The 16,525-nt window shown below is 39.8% G+C and overlaps 1 protein-coding gene across 1 annotated transcript in view; it reads right to left on the reverse strand.

Moving 5' to 3' along the window:
• The window catches only part of LOC122565174, a 99,977-nt gene extending 83,836 nt beyond the window's left edge, over positions 1-16,141 (reverse strand). The window contains exons 1-3 of the mRNA XM_043720881.1: positions 16,137-16,141; positions 12,404-12,459; positions 1,505-1,601 (exon numbers count right to left, since the gene is read on the reverse strand). Coding sequence (XP_043576816.1) covers positions 1,505-1,601; positions 12,404-12,416 — 110 coding nt within the window. The 5' untranslated portion in view covers positions 12,417-12,459; positions 16,137-16,141. The remainder of the gene's footprint in view (positions 1-1,504; positions 1,602-12,403; positions 12,460-16,136) is intronic.
• Between the last annotated feature and the right edge of the window lie 384 nt (positions 16,142-16,525).

A 16,525-nucleotide genomic window follows, 5' to 3' on the forward strand; every position in this document is an offset into this window, starting at 1 on the left:
TAAAAAGTTCAATAACAAGTCAAATCTTTCTAAAACGCTTGCATTCATTTGGAGCTATCAAGTGCAACAAATTACAGCCATGTCAGTAATAATGAGTTTTAGTTATTCAGTTATTTTCGCCCCTTCCTTTAACCACAGGCATACATAAGAAAGATGAGCCAAGGAGAGACCCCATCAATTTCAGGATCGTTGAATTATTTGAGTAGAAAGCACAATGATATCATCTTGAGAAAAGTAAATGTTTAAACATAAACAGCCAAAATGATAAAATTCAAATTACTAATTTTCCATGCAAACATGATATTGCAGCATGAACCTTACATGAGTGAATATTAAACCCTATCTTAATCAATATTTCAGAGTATACCATGCCCAAGCCTAAGGAATAAAGAAACATTATTCCGAGCAGCCTACATTTTTAAATATCAGCTTTCCAGGGGTTATGGTTAGTTTGTTTTTACATAGGGACTCATGCCAGCAAAGACCTCTTTTTTAAAAACCTACATAATTTCTCTACATTTCGCCTTTGTGGCATGTTACATCTCTTACTGCATAATAAAAATGCTGCAAAACAGCACTGATTTCTTTTCAGTAATTAATGCTGATTTGAAAGTGAAGTTGTAAGGTCTTGCAAGTGTACCAAAATTTTATATCGACTCTTTTAAACAACACTACTGTAGAGTTATTGCTATTTAATCTTTAAATACTTTAACTTCTTAGATATTTGTCCAGAATCTAAGACAGTTTGAACCATTTTTAATGTGAATTAATTCTCCAGTTGAATTACAGGGCACTTTTCACAACTGATACAAGGCTTATGAATTTATCCAATATTCTAATCCAAATTAAACCACCAAATTATGACTACTTTTAATAACATTAGAAAAATTGGAGCATGTGATTTCATACTAATCTGTACAATCATAGAATCATACAGTGCGAAAATAGGCCCTTCGATCCAACTCATTGATTGAGTTTCCCAAACTAAACTAGCCCCAATTGTCTGCATTTGGCTATACCCTTCTATCCCTCCCTATCCATATACCTGCCCAAATTGAAAAAAAATAGTTTCACTGCACCAATCAAAATGCAGAAAAAGCTCCATGTGGCTATTTGAAATCACAAACTTTTGCAGCTCTGCTCCTTCATCTTGTCAGGTTTACCTAACGCAGGAACAGTGCTCAAAAAGCTAGTCATTTCAAATAAATCTGTTGGACAACAATCTGTTGTCCAAATCTGTTGGACTTCTGACTTTATTTCAAAGAGAACAACACTAGTTCTGTAGGTTGCCAACATAACTAAATATTTTATCACTGGTACCATTCAAGTGAATCACTTTCACATCTTGTTTCAGGCAACATTGTTGTTAAATCGTGCACCCAAAATTAGACACAGTTAGGGTATAAGCAATATTTTCTAACAGTTGGGCAATACTTGCTTTATAAATAGAGACAGTATAAAAACAAGAAATCGGCATGCATTTTCAAAAGCCCACCAAACCTACCCTGCCCCATTCAAAGTCTTGCCCATTTGAATACTTTCACAATCTTTATCCTTTGTTAGTTTTCTCTCTCCTACTTTGTTCTGCCTCTTCTGTTTCTCTATAGATAAAAGATCACGATCGTATTGAATATGCAACAGCCCTGATGACCCCAAAATGCTTACACCAGCTCGGAGTTAATATGTTCTTATCACTGGATAAGACAGCAAACCAAGACCAACGTGCACAATTTCTAAGTCAGTGAGTTGCTGTTTGCTGATGCTGTGTTGTCATGCCGTAATGAAATACACTCACAGTAGCTTGTAGATTGGTTCCCTCAGGATTGTAAGGAGCTCAAACTGAAATCAGTATTAGGAAAACCAAAGTTAATAGTCATGACATAGAGACACCTTCCATCAACAGCGACAACCAGAGTGGACACAATGGGCCAAAGGGCATTCTTCTGTGCTGTAGATCGAGATGACAATAATAATGAGGTGCAATGATGTGACAGAGATCACCAAAAATCAAATTAAAACTAACCAACAAAAGCTTTATTGAATTTTTGAAACACCATATAATGAGCCGGTATAAGGGGAAAGCACCATGGAAAGAACAGTGCAGATTTTCCAATTTTATAAAGTATCATAGACTGATCTGAAAATATGCAAAAGAAATGACTGTGACATTCAGAACACCAAGCAAGACTATGAAATAAACAGAATTTTAGTCATTATCCCACTACAATCTGAATGGAAATTCAAACACAAAGATGGCCAGCCACTACTTAAAGGGAAATAAACAAATTCACTTTCACTTCTTTCCAATGCTGTGAGGAATTGTTATACACAATGACAACCATGACAACTAATACGGTTTTGCTAGTCTTTTATCTTGCTAGTCCTTCATGACATCTTTGTTTCAGGGTATTGACTATAACTGGTTGGTTACAACTACCTTCTAATGAATTATTTTATTTGCACTGATGCTCATTTTGAAATATCTCTCATTAGCTTTCATTAAAGAGTGCAACATCTAAAGTGCAACCGGACCATGGCAAAGAGAATATTACTTATGTGCACAATATTATCTCAAAATAGAAGTTCTAACTATCAACTGATAAAACCCCCATTTATCTCTCCACCCTGGAGGCTCCCTGCCTCCATTCCTGACGAAGGGTTTTTGCCTGAAACATCGATTTTCCTGCTCCTCGAATGCTGCCTGACCTGCAGTGCTTTTCCAGCACCACTCTGATCTAAACTCTGGTTTCCAGCATCTGCAGTCCTCACTTTTGCCTAACTGATAAAATAATCCGAGTGTTCATTACTCTGATATTTATGTCAGGTCATTTTGAAAACTTAATTTTTTGAAGGATTGAAAAATATTTGTAATACAAATACCATCTTCTAGTTTGCTTGTGCATTGTGCTAAAAGCTAGAATACCAACAGTGATTCTTGTCAAACTTCACTGATCAAACTCAGGCATCAGTTTGCATAATGTAACAAACCCCCTTCAGCTTTGCGACAAGAATATAAGTTTGTGTCAGGGTTGTAATTGATGCCTTGGTTAAAAAGGATTTTACACAGTAAAGTGTTTTATTTAGTATTTAATATTTTGTTAAGAACAGGAGATCAAACATTTAAGTGATATTTGTTTCCTTTGCACTTCAGATTTCACTTTGACTAGAAAATTAGTCCCAGTTCAGGTTTTAGGAATAACAATATTTTGAAAACAATCTAAAAATGTGGATAATTTTGAAAGCCAAAATCTTTTATTCAAACTAAAACTGATTTGTCGCCCAAATTAAATAAATTACATTGCCCATTTGATACAGCAGAGGTTGTGTGAAGTGCATGGTTTCCCTCTGGTCCTAATATTACGTTGGTCATACTATGTATGCTTCACCCAGATATCAATACAGCCAATTATACATCTCTAAAGAAGGCTTAGAATAATAAGATCCATTAATCAAGCTTCTTTCGTAAATAAAATAGATTTATTATAAAACAAAACTTACTCAGCCAAGATGCAAGGCTGGTTAACACAGCTTACAGTACAAAAGTTTGAATATTTATCCCTCCAAATAAGGATTTGCTCTGCATAGATTAACTTTGGAAAAGAATTTTGAACAATAATTGTTCAACCTTGAAGGAAAGAAAGGATAAAGAATGAAGTGTTCCAGATAATTTACAGTCAGCATTCTGGCACAGGTTGAGGGGTGTCATTAAATGCAGGCTGTTGTCTTTGGGACGTTCGAAACTCAAGTTCATTCAGGAAATGTCGAGAAGAAGTATTTCAAATGCTTATCAAGAAAATAATTGCATCAAAACTTCAATTCTGATACTGAACCCATACAAAGGGTTTCTCAGAAAGTCAGAGGCTTCCTTCTTTCAATAGCTTGTAACCCAGAAAAATTCCAAACAACATCCAAAACAAAGCCATATACCCGAAGCAGGTGATTTCCAGTAATTCAAGCAGTTAACTGACGACATGTGATTTTCAGTAAATCCAGAAGCTCCACAAAGTCAGCTGGTTGGATAGCACCATTTTATTTCTAATAACTGGTTCAGAAAAAAAAGGTGCCCAACTATACTTTCTTTGACTTGTTAAAGAAAACAGGTTCAGGAACCCAAATGCACCACAATCCTTCAATATAAATTCCAAAAATGTCTATAATATTTTTCTTAAATTATCATGCAATTTTGAAAATATACTGAGTTTGAGTTCACCTAAGTCATGAATTAGGTGAAATTGACAGGAGATGCATAATACACAACAATGACTGCTCTTATCACAGATATAAAAGTTTTTTTTTTCTTTAAAGTGGATTTCAGTACGTTTAACAATGCTATCCACATCTTGAATAAGGCTGCAAAAGACTTTTGAGATTTACAAGTGCTTTATTATAAATCCAGTTGGGTACAGATGCCAGTTTTTATCTTCCCTATCCAGAAGCCAACAACCCAATGGAGAAGAAAGCAGCTTTCGTTTTGAAAATAAACCCACCACTAATTAAACTAAACATCCAAATGGTCAAATTACAAAGAACCCAGTTTTTTTAAAAATAACAAATCACCTATTTGACTAATTAAACTAATGAATAACAAGCACTGCCCACCAAGAGATAAACCAGTTTTTTTAAAATTAAACAGTCAGCAGTATCCATGACAGCTAGGATAATTAATCTATTCAGCCATTTGTGTCCACTCAGCCATTCAATGAGATTGTGATGTGACATTATAAACATCAGAAATTCAATAACTACTCATTCATTGAAAGAATCAAATATAAACTGTTATACAGGAAATAAAGCCACAATAACTCTGAAATAAACTAGTAAGTGACAAGGAAAAACTTATATAGGAAATAAATCATTTAGCCATGTCTGGGAAAAGAGGGAGTCGAAGCTACATGAACAGAACTGTTTAGACACCCACTCGACAACTCGTTGCTTTATTGCCACAAGGCCAACTGATTGCCCTGCAAAGGAATTTAAAGAGTTAATCACAAGCAAGCTGTGCTTTCAAACAGTCAATGCCAAATATTACAAGGAACAGGGAAGCTACTTCTGATGAGACGGCTTGCTGCAGACTTGATGGGCTGGAGTCAATAACTTAGAAACATTCTAAAGAATCAACAATAGTCTCACATCATCGACCTGAAGAACAAAAGAAACAACAAGAATCCAACACCAAAACAATTCAGCAGCAAATCTTTGAAGAACATCACTGCACAAGGATCGAACCCTGGACACATCCAGAGAAAAACACTTGGCTGGAATCGTAGCTAAATTCATTAATTCAATGAACAGCTAAGTTGAGTTGTGAGGCTTAACTTGCTTACTTCAAGGGTTGTTTTTGGCGACTACATGCAATAAAGTTTGAATCATTGTTTCAGTACTTGACTGTCTGAGAGTTTTTTTTAAATAAATAGCCAAATTTAAAAACATAGCTAGTGGTGATTACACAAAATGGCTAATCTGAAAAGGTCCTTCCTGTCTATGCCCTTTAATTTTATACATCCAAACCATGTTACCCTCAGTCTCCTCTGCTCCAAGAAAAACAACTCTTGACTGTCCAATCTCACTTCATAACTAATAACTTTGGAACACTAATATCATCTGCATTAGCAATCACATCATCATTGGCCTTATTATTCTCCAAGTAATAATTTTCTGTGCTATCAAGCACATTTAATTTTCCACATTTCTTGAATGATTTGTCGAAAATGTCCATTCTGATTTCATCCTGGGCCTCCACAATCCACTCACATATGACTGCTAACATCAACGGTCCTATGTTCCCTCCCTTTGGTGAATATCTTTTCTTCTCTGACCATCCAGCCATTTTCCTCATGTTAAGCTAGAAGGGCCTGTTTAGAGAAACATTTAATGGTTAAACAAAAACCAGTAAAACCATTGGAAATTAATGCAATACCTCTGTTTTGCAATCTAACTTCAGTGATATTATCAATAAAATATGACCTGAAAAAAGTCCCAAAAGAGAAGACTTATTCTTTATATAAGCCTTCTTCACATAATGATCAGAATCTCCATATTTTCAAGGCACCTGTGCCTTTATTATGGACTACCCTTTTGGGAATTCTTTTCTTAGGAGGGTTTCTCTCTTGAACATTGCCACTGGATTTACTTTTGTCCTATCTGACATATACAACAGCACAAAGATAAATCTACTCTTTTAGGCAAATATTTTCACTAACATTATTTTCTTTCCAACACTGTTCATTGTTTGTCTGGTTGGCATGTCAAAATTCATGGGTGTCTTAATCCTGCTCTCTATACAGACCAATACATCTTGATTGTTCTAGCAATGTTTGATAATAAATTTATGGGGTAAGCTGTCATCAGATTTCATTGGAAGATGTTGTGAAATGTTGATTTTCTGCCACAGAACAATAACATAAATGTGGCAGTCCAACAAGGGCTAGCTTTAAAACCTTGCAATGTCTTTTCTCAGAGTGAAGATTCAGATAGATCCTCAAGAAACCAAGTCCATTCTAGTAACTTTTGTTGACATTAACTTTACAACCTCATCGTCCAACACCAGCCACATGTAGGACTTTGTCAGTGTTTGTTCATTTATTCTTAGGCAACTAAGTAAAGTATCCTTCCTCCAGTCATAAATGTTCTGCTTTGATACCTTCAATTCTTTAGCTCCTGCAAAATTATTTGGCTGCTCTGCAATTTCATCAACTTTTAAGTTTGAATTCTGCTATGTATCTGCTATTCCTTTTGATACCATATTGTCATATTAAAGGCAGGATTTGCACAAATGCAGCATGTGTGATAGCTTAACACTACATGATGACATACATACAGTTGAATAGCTGTGTTCAAAGTTGGCATTCTATAATGCTATCAAGCAGATTAACACCAGAGTTTGGATTTTTGGCTAAAAGTTGGGAATCAATTTTTACATGTGCCAGATGGCCTTTAGAAGTGTGATATGCTCTTCCTATTGGATGTCGGAGTTAATGGAGAGTTTCCATGTGACTGATGATTACGTCTGCAGTAACTGTTGCGAATCCTATCAGATCGTATGGATTGTTTGGAGCAGCAGTTAGAGACAATGAGGAATATACAAGAGCTATGGGGTGTGATGGATGGCACCAAGAAGGGAGAAAAGTCACAGATACAGTCGGGTAGATGGGTTAACTCCAGGAAAGGTAGGAGGGGTAGGCAACTAGTGCAGGAGTTTTCCGTGGCTATCCCCATTTCAAATAAGCGTGCTGTTTTGGAAAATGTAGGGGATGATGGACTCTCAAGGGAATGTAGCGCGAACAGCCATGTTTTTGATATCAAGACAGGCTATAATGTAAAGAGGGTACATCGGGTTCCAAGCAATCGATTGTGATAGGAGATACTCTAGTCAGTGGCACAGACAGATGTTTCTTCGGCCAGCAGTGAAAAATCAGAATGGTGCATTGCCTCCCTGGTGCCAGGATCAAGAATATCTCAGAGCGGGTGCAGAATGTTCTCAAAAGGAGAGGGGAACCAGCAGGAGATCATTGTACACAATGGTGCTAACGCTCAAAAGGAGAGAGGGACCAGGAGGTCATTGTACACACTGGTACTAACGATGTAGGAAGGGAAAAGGATTAGATTCTTAAGGGAATACATAGAAAGTTAGGCAGCAATTTAAAAAGGAGTTCCTCAAGGGTAGTAATATCTGGATTACTCCTGGTGTTATGAGCTAGTGAGGATAGGAATAGGAAGATAGAGCATATGAATGTGTGGTTGAGAAGCTGGTGCATGGGAGAAGGGTTCACAATTCTGAATCATTGGAATCTCTTCTGGGGTACAAGTTACCTGTACAAGAAGGACAGGTTGCATCCGAATTGGAAAGGGACTGGCAAGAAGATTTGCTAGAGCTGCTCAGGACGATTTAAACTAGTAAGGTGGGAGTGGGTGGGACCAGGGAAATAGCCAGGAAAGAGATCAATCTGAGAATTGTACAGTTGAGATAGGGAGTGAGTCAAACGGTCAGGCAAGAACTAAGCAGAGAACAAATTGATGAATTAAACTGAATTTACTTTAATGCAAGAGACCTAACAGGGAAGGGAGATGTACTCAGGGCATGGTGAGGAACATGGGAATGGGATATCATGGCAATTACAGAAACATGGCTCAGGGATGGACAGGACTGGCAGCTTAATAGTCCAGGATACAAATGCTCGAGAAACGATGGCGAGGGAGCAAGAGAGATGGGGAGTGGCACTTTTGATAAGGGATAGCATTACTGGATATTCCCGGAAATACATCCAGGGAAGTTACTTGGGTGGAATTGAGATATACGAAAGGGATGATAACCTTGTTGGGATTGCATTATAGACCCCCGAATAGTCAGCAGGAAATTGAGAAACAAATCTGTAAGGAGATTTCAGTTATTGGTAAGAATAACAGGGTGGTTATGGTAGGGAATATTAGCTTTCCAAACATAGACTGGGAATGCCATTGTGTTAAGGGTTTAGATGGAGAGAAATTTGTTAAGTGCATACAAGAAAATTTTCTGATTCAGTATGTGGATGTACCTACCAGTGAAGGTGCAAAACTTGATCTACTCTTGGGAAATAAGGCAGGGCAAGTGACTAAGGTGTCAGTGGGGGAGCACTTTGAGGCCAGCAACCATATTTCCATTTGTTTTAAAATAGTGATGGAAAAGGATAGACCAGATCTAAAAGTTGAAGTTCTAAACTGAAGGCAGGCTAATTTTGATTTTAATTAGCCAAGAACTTGGAAAAGCTGACTGGGGATAGATGTTAGCAGGTAAAGGGATGGCTGGAAAATGGGAAGCCTTCAAAAATGAGATAATGAGAGTCCAGAGACAGTATATTCCTGTTAGGGTGAAAGGAAAGGCTGGTAGGTATAAGGAATGCTGGATGACTAGAGAAATTGTGTAAAGAAAAAGAAGGAAGCACATGTTAGGTATAAACAGGAGAGATCGAGTCAATCCTGAGAAGAGTATAAATGCAATAAGAATATACTTAAGAGGGAAATCAGAGAGAAAAAAATGGGACATGAGATAACTTTGGAAAATAGGGTTAAGGAGAATCCAAAGGGATTTTATAAATACGTCAATGACTAAAGTTTAACCTCGGGACAGAACAGAGCCCCTCAAAGATCAGCAAGACAGCCCACATGTGGAGCTGCAGGAGATACTAAACGAGAATTTTGCATCAGTGTTTACTGTGGAGGACATGAAAGATTATACAATGCAGGGAAATGGATGGTGCCATCTTGAAAAATGTCCATATTGCAGTGGAGGTGGTGCTGAATGTCTTGAAACGCATAAAAGTGAATAAATCCCCAGGACCTGATCAGGTGTACCCTAGAACTCTGTGGGAAGCTAGGGAAGCGATTGCTGGGCCCCTTGCTAAGATATTTCTATCATGGATAGTCAGAGGTGGGGTGCCAGAAGATAGAAGGCTGGCTAATGTGGTGCCACTATTTAAGAAAGGCGAGTCTGACATCAGTGGTGGGCAAGTTGTTGTAGGGAATCCTGAGGGACAGACTGTACATGTATTTGAAAAGGCAAGGACCGATTACATATAGTCAGCAAGGTTTCATGAATGGAAAATCATGTCTCACAAACTTGACTGAATTTTTTGAAGTAACAAAGAGGATTGATGAGGGAAAAGCAGTGGATGTGATCGATATGCTCTTCAGTAAGGCATTAGACAAGATTCTTCATGGGAGACTGGTTAGCAAGGTTAGATCTCCTGGAATGCAGGGAGAGCGAGCTGTTTGTATACAGAACTGGCTCGATGGTAGAAGACAGAGGGTGGTCTTCCTGTCTTCGGGTGGAGGGTTGCTTTTCAGACTGGAGGCCTGTGACCAGTGGAGTGCTACAAAGAACAGTGTTAGGTCTACTACTTTTCATCATTTATATAATTTATTTGGATGTGAACATAGGAGGTATAGTTAATAAGTTTGCAGATGTTAGCAAAATAGGTGGTGCCAAGGACAGCGAAGAACAACAGTATCTTGATCAGATGGGCAAATGGGCTGAGGAGTGGCAGATGGAGTTTAATTTAGATAAATGCAAGGTGCTGCATTTTGGAAAAGCAGATCAGAGCATTACACACTTAATGGTAAGGTCCTGGGGAGTGTTGCTGAAGAAAGAAACTTTGGAGTGCAGGTTCATAGTCCCTTGAAAATAGAGTCGCAGGTTGATAGAATTGTGAAGGTGGCATTTGGTATGCTTTCCTTTATTGGTCAAAGCATTGAGCATAGGAGTTGGGAGGTCATGATGCAGCTGTACAGGACATTGGTTAAGCCACGTTTGTAATAATGTGTGCAATTCTGGTCTCCTTCCTATCAGAAGGATGTTGTGAAACTTGAAAGGGTTCAGAAAAGACTTACAAGAATGTTGCCAGGGTTGGAGGATTTGAGATAATGGGAGAGGCTGAATAGGCTGGGGCTGTTTTCCCTGAAACATCAGAGGCTGAGGGGTGACCTTATCGAGGTTTATAAAATCATGAGGGACATAGATGGGATAAATAGACAAGGTCTTTGCCCTGGGGTGGGGGAGTCCAGAACTAGAGGGCATAGGTTTAGGGTGAGAGGGGAAAGATTTAAAAGGGACCTAAGGGGCAACTTTTTCATATAAAAAGGTGGTGTGTGTATAGAATGAGCTACCACAGGAAGTGGTGAAGGCTGGTACAATTACAGCATTTCATAGAATCAACGAATCCCCATAATGTGTAAACAGGCCACTTGGCCCAACAAGTCGACACCGACCCTGCGAAGAGTAACCCACCCAGACCCATTCCCCTATCCTATTACTCTACATTTCCACCTGACTGATGCACCTAACTTACACATCCCTGAACACTATGGACAATTTAGCACGCCCAATTCACCTAACGTGTACATCTTTGGTTCATGGGAGGAAACTGGAGCACCAGGACAAAACCCAAGCAGACATGGGGAGAATGTGCAGACTCCACACAGACACAGTCGCTCAAGGCTGAAAATGAACTCACGTCCCTAATGCTGAGGCAGCAGTGCTAACCACTGAGACACCGTGCCGCCTCAAGGCAGTCTTTGGACATGGACTTGAGAGGGCTCAGAAAAGACTTACAAGAATGTTGCTGGGACAGAAGTGTTCGAGCTATAGGGAGAGCCTAGGCCCTTTTTTCCTGGAATACCGGAGGCTGAGGGTTATGAAATCTTGATGGCCGATGAGCTGCCAGAGCTGGTGATAGCAGTTATAATTACAAAATTTAAAATGCATCTGAATAGGTACATGAGTAGGCTGAGGGGAATATGGGCCAAATACTGGCAAGTTGAACCAGGTCAGAGTGGGATGCCTGTCTGGCGCAAATGAATTGGACTGAAGGGTCTGTTTCCATACTGTATAACTAATTACACCCTTGGGGGCTCATACAAACTACTTCAAAATTCAGCTGCTGAGTCTTTAGCCAGCCTAGTCATTCATACTTCTAATATCCCAACATTTAGGTCCCATAGCATATTCATCATTACAGCCCAAAGTTCTCAGAATTATCCCAGATTTTCCCAAATTTCACCTTGTAAACAGGTAGTCCATCAACATCGCAGGTGACTGTTTTTATTGCTCTTTATTGCACCCAAAGATTTATGGAAAAGGGTCTTTAAAAGGTAGCTCACCATTCCTCTGGAAGTACTTGTGCTCCTTAAAAGGCATCTGGACGGGGTATATGAATAGGAAGGCTTTAGAGTGATATTGGCAAAGTGCTGGCAAATGGGACTAGATTAGGTTAAGATATCTGGTTGGCTTGGACAAGTTGGACTGAAACGTCTGTTTCCGTGCTGTACATCTCTATGACTCTATAACTATAGCATGAACTACAAAACAAAGTACCAATGAAATTTGAAAAAAAAAAACAAAAATCAGTTCAAACTCTAAAATTTCCTCCATAAGGGCACTGTTGATCTAACTACAGCACATGGACTGCAGTGGTTCAAGGTGGCAGCTCACAACCTCCTTCTCAAGGTGACGAACCAGTGATCCCATATCCCATGAGTGAATAAATGAAACAAGAAGAAACTCAGTAAGTCTGGCAGCACCCCATGTCGGAAAGCACAGTCTGATCTGAAAAAGGGCTCAAAATGTAACTCTGCTTTCTCAGCATAGATGCAGTCAGACCTGCTGAGTTTCATCAGCAATGTGAGTCTTTGTTTCAAATTTACAGCATCCCCACTTCTTTCGTTTTATTAATGTGGCAGTTTTTTTTAAATCAGTTTCAATAACCTGAGCAGAATCAATTAAAACAAATTGAATGATTTTGTACAAGCAGCAACTTTTGTGATTTTTAAATTAAATAAAGTGGTCATCATCTTTAAATCCATAAATATGTAATGAGTAGTAGCACAGATTCCTCTTCATGTTTTAGTTTAAAACAATTCACAACTCTATTACCTCGCAAATGCATTATCTCTGTAGTATCTACTTCTATATGGCTGTTTTGGCAATTCCTGCAAAACAAGAAGACAAATGTAAAAATCTAACCAATGCAATATCAAATACTTTCAAAGCAGATACAATTATCAAAATCTTCCCTTTCACCTTCCAAGTAGATTAGATAGGCGTCAGATTATATTCATAGGTCGACGCAATATCGAGGGCCGATATGCAAATAATTTCCTGACTCAGTTCTACATTCTATCTCACCCAGTTTTCAGTGATAACTATTTCATTACTTTTTAAAACAGGCTTCACTGACCATGAGGTTTACGCATCTCACAAATTAATCACAGATATCTGCAAAAATAAAATCCAAAGAAATGACTTAGTTTTCCTATTCTTCAATCAGACACAGTATTATGGCTGAAAATGTGTTCCTGAAGAAGGGCTTATGCCCGAAATGTCGATTCTCCTGTTCCCTGGATGCTGCCTGACCTGCTGCGCTGTTCCAGCAACACATTTTCAGCTCTGATCTCCAGCATCTGCAGACCTCACTTTCTCCACAGTATTATGGCTGCCTGGACAGCTCCATGGATTTGCCTTCTCTCTACCATCTTTTTTTTAACATTATTGTAATGTTACAAGATTAAATTGTACTCTCTGGATATTAATGTAATGTTAAAGGGTTAAACTGCACTGTCTTTCACCAGAAGCTGAATATTCTGGAAGTGGGTGGGGGCAACATTCATACAATAATACGGATGGCTCACACTTCATTTGGTCAGCTATTTACTACTAATCTACTGCTTTTATCAAATTAAACTTACATTTAGTCCCTTCCATTCAGAAATGCTTTCACAGCCATCCCCTGATACTGAAGTATATCACACCTACTTTGTCTTGGAGAATCACTGAGTCAGGAAATCATTTGCATAATGATTCTCCAGGATTTGGGTATTTACATTATCTCAGAAGATGACCTCATCCTACCATATTATCTGGGGTAACGTGATTATGGTGAAGGAGTGGCTGGAGTACCCGTGCGCATTACCAACTGACCTGTTATAAAGGGGGGGTGTTTTCTTTGTTCGGGGCCTCTTTTGACTCTACTTTGCATGCCTGCGAAGAGTGTCAAAGGGGGTCACCTCGCGTGCACAGGCTTTAATAAACTTTAACTGTTTGCAGAAGTTGGTACATGTGAATTGAATCTCATGTATGAAACCTCGTGAAAAGAACCTAACGTTACTATTCTTTGTTTTCCTATTTCTCTTAAACCCTTATCACTGATTATGATGATCAGGGTTGGAGAGATGAACTGATTCCTTTGCTACTCCTACTCTTCTAGTGATCACAAAGCCTGAATTTAAAAAGAGCAGACTGTATTTAGTTCAGCATCAGAAACATGTTAACTAGGCTCTTTTCTGAACACATTATTAGAGTATCATGAAACCTTCTCCAAGCGACACTTATTAACAAATGGTTTGGACTGTGCAAAAATGCATAATTATTCTTTTTGAAAATTAACACTCAGACACTCCAATCTGATTTTAAAAAATAAAAATTCAACTAAAATAACCCTACAAAAGTACTTTAGTCAGCAGAAAATGTAATTCCCAGGATTGACTCTATTCCCTTTCTTGAACAAGGGAATAACACTTGCCAGGCTCCAATCATCTGGTACTACTCCAGTGGACAGCAAGGATGCAAAGATCATCGCAAAAGGTGCAGCAATCTCTTCCCTCGATTCCTGTAGTAACCTAGGATATAGCTCGTCTGGCCAAGGGGATTTATCTATCCTTAGGTTTTTCAAATTTTTCAACATATTCTCGTTCCTAACATCAACCTGTTCTAGCATATCAGTCTGTTTTACAACGTCCCTCTCAGTAGTGAATACTGAAGCAAAGTATTCATTAAGCAACTCCTCTACTTCCTCTGACTCCAGACGCAAGTTCCATCCACTATCCCTGATCAGCCCTACCCTCATTCTGGCCATCCTCTTACAAGTGTACAACGCCTTATGGTTTTCCTTAATCCTACCTGCTAAAGCTCTTTTGTGCCCCCTTCTAGCTATCCTAAGTCCATTCTTCAGTTCCTTCCTAGCTACCTTGTAACCCTCTAGAGCCCTGTCTGATCCTTGCCTCCTCAACCTTAAGTAAGCTTCCTTCTTCATCTTGACTAGATGTTCAACATTCCTTGTCACTCAATGCTCTTTCAACCTACCATCTCTTCCTTGCCTCAGTACTGGACAGGTTTGTCCCACTATCAGCAGGTGCTTCCTAAACAACCCCCCACATTTCTGTTACGCATTGCTCGGAAAACAGCTCCTCTGTGTCTCTGTTGCTATTGGGGGCCTGTAGAAAACACCCAATAAAGTGGGTGTTCCTTTCCTGTTTCTGACCTCCACCCAAACTGACTCTGGAGACAAACTCTCATTGACGAACACCCTTTCTGCAGCTGTGTACTATCTTTGATTAGCAATACCACTCCTCCACCTCTTTTATCATCCCACTATTCCTTTTAAAACATTTAAACCCTGGACTATCCAATAACCATTCCTGCCCTGTGATACTCTAGTCTCCATAATGACCACAACATCATAGTTCCATGCTCTGAGTTCATCACCCTTATTCCTGATACTTCTTGCATTAAAACAGACACACTTCAATCCATCACACTGACCGCACCTTTGCCTTTTCAAGTGCCTATCCCTCCTCACAGACTCAATGCATGCTGTATCTGCCAGCTCACAACCTACTCCATCATCCCCCATGCCAATCCAGTTTAAATGCTCCCGAAGAGCTCTATCAAACCTCCTGCCCACTCCTAAGATTACTACACTGCTCATCCTGCCTTCTAGCTTTCAACCGAACTTCCTTTTCAGGTCCTCCTCCCTTTCCTTACCTATATTATTGGTACCACAACTTCTGGCTGCTCTCCCTCCCCCTTAAGAATCCTGTAGATGCAATCCAAGACATCCTTGACCCTGGCACCCAGGAGGCAATACACCATCCGGGAATCACGCTCGTGACCACAGAATCACCTGTCTGTTCCCCTCGTGATTGAATCTCCTATCACTATCACTCTCCTATTCTCCCCGTTCCTTTTTCTGAGCCAGAGGGCCAGAAATCTGGGAGCTGTATGCTTTCTTTTTTTGATCAGAGCATTGAACATAGGAGTTGTGAGGTCATGTTATGGCTGCATAGAATATTAGTTAGGCTACTTTGGGAATATCGTGCACAATATTGGAAGGATATTGGGAAACTTGAAAGGGTTCAGAAAAGACTTACAAGTTTTTGCCAGGGTTGGAGGGAGAGGCTGAATAGGCTGGGGCTGTTTTCCCTGGAGCTTCGAAGGTTGAGGGGTGACCTTATAAAGGTATATAAAATCATGAGGGGTATAGATAGGATAAATAGATAAGGTCTTTTCCCTGGAGTGGGGGGGATCTAGAACTAGAGGGCATAGGTTTAGGGTGAGAGGGGAAAGATTTAAAAGGGACCTAAGGGGCAACTTTTTCATGTAGAGGGTGGAGCGTGTATGAGCTGTCAGAGGAAGTTATGGAGGCTGGTACAACATTTAACAGGCATCTAAATGAGTGTATGAATAGACAGGGTTTAGAGGGATATGGGTCAAGTGCTGGCAAATGGGACTAGGTTAATTTAGGATATCCGGTCAGCATGGATGAGTTTGTTTCCACACTGTACATCTCTGTGACACATCTGCCCCACATCCCCACCCTCCAATCACTCACCAGTCTGGGCATTGCCCTCCAATTACCGGTCACTCACCAGTCTGGACAGTCACCCTCCACCCCCAACACTAACTAGTCTCAGCATTGCCTGCCCAAACCCCCACCGATCGCTGGTCACTCACCAATCCAGGCAATGCCTCCTAATCCCCAGTCACTTAATCTGGGCAGTGCCTCCTGATCACTCACGAGTCTTGGGCAGTACTGCCTGATCCCTGGTTGCTCACCAGTGTGGGCCATTGACCCTCAATCCCATGTCACTTAACAGTGCAGTCAGCACCCCTCCCCACCCTGATCCCCAGTCACTCACCAGTTGGGGCAGTGCCTCCCCCATCCTCAGGCCACAGTCACTCATCGGTCAGGGCAGTGCCCCTCACCCTGCCTATCATCAC

This window comes from Chiloscyllium plagiosum, chromosome 2, assembly GCF_004010195.1.
Source record: "Chiloscyllium plagiosum isolate BGI_BamShark_2017 chromosome 2, ASM401019v2, whole genome shotgun sequence".
NCBI classification, from domain to species: domain Eukaryota; kingdom Metazoa; phylum Chordata; class Chondrichthyes; order Orectolobiformes; family Hemiscylliidae; genus Chiloscyllium; species Chiloscyllium plagiosum.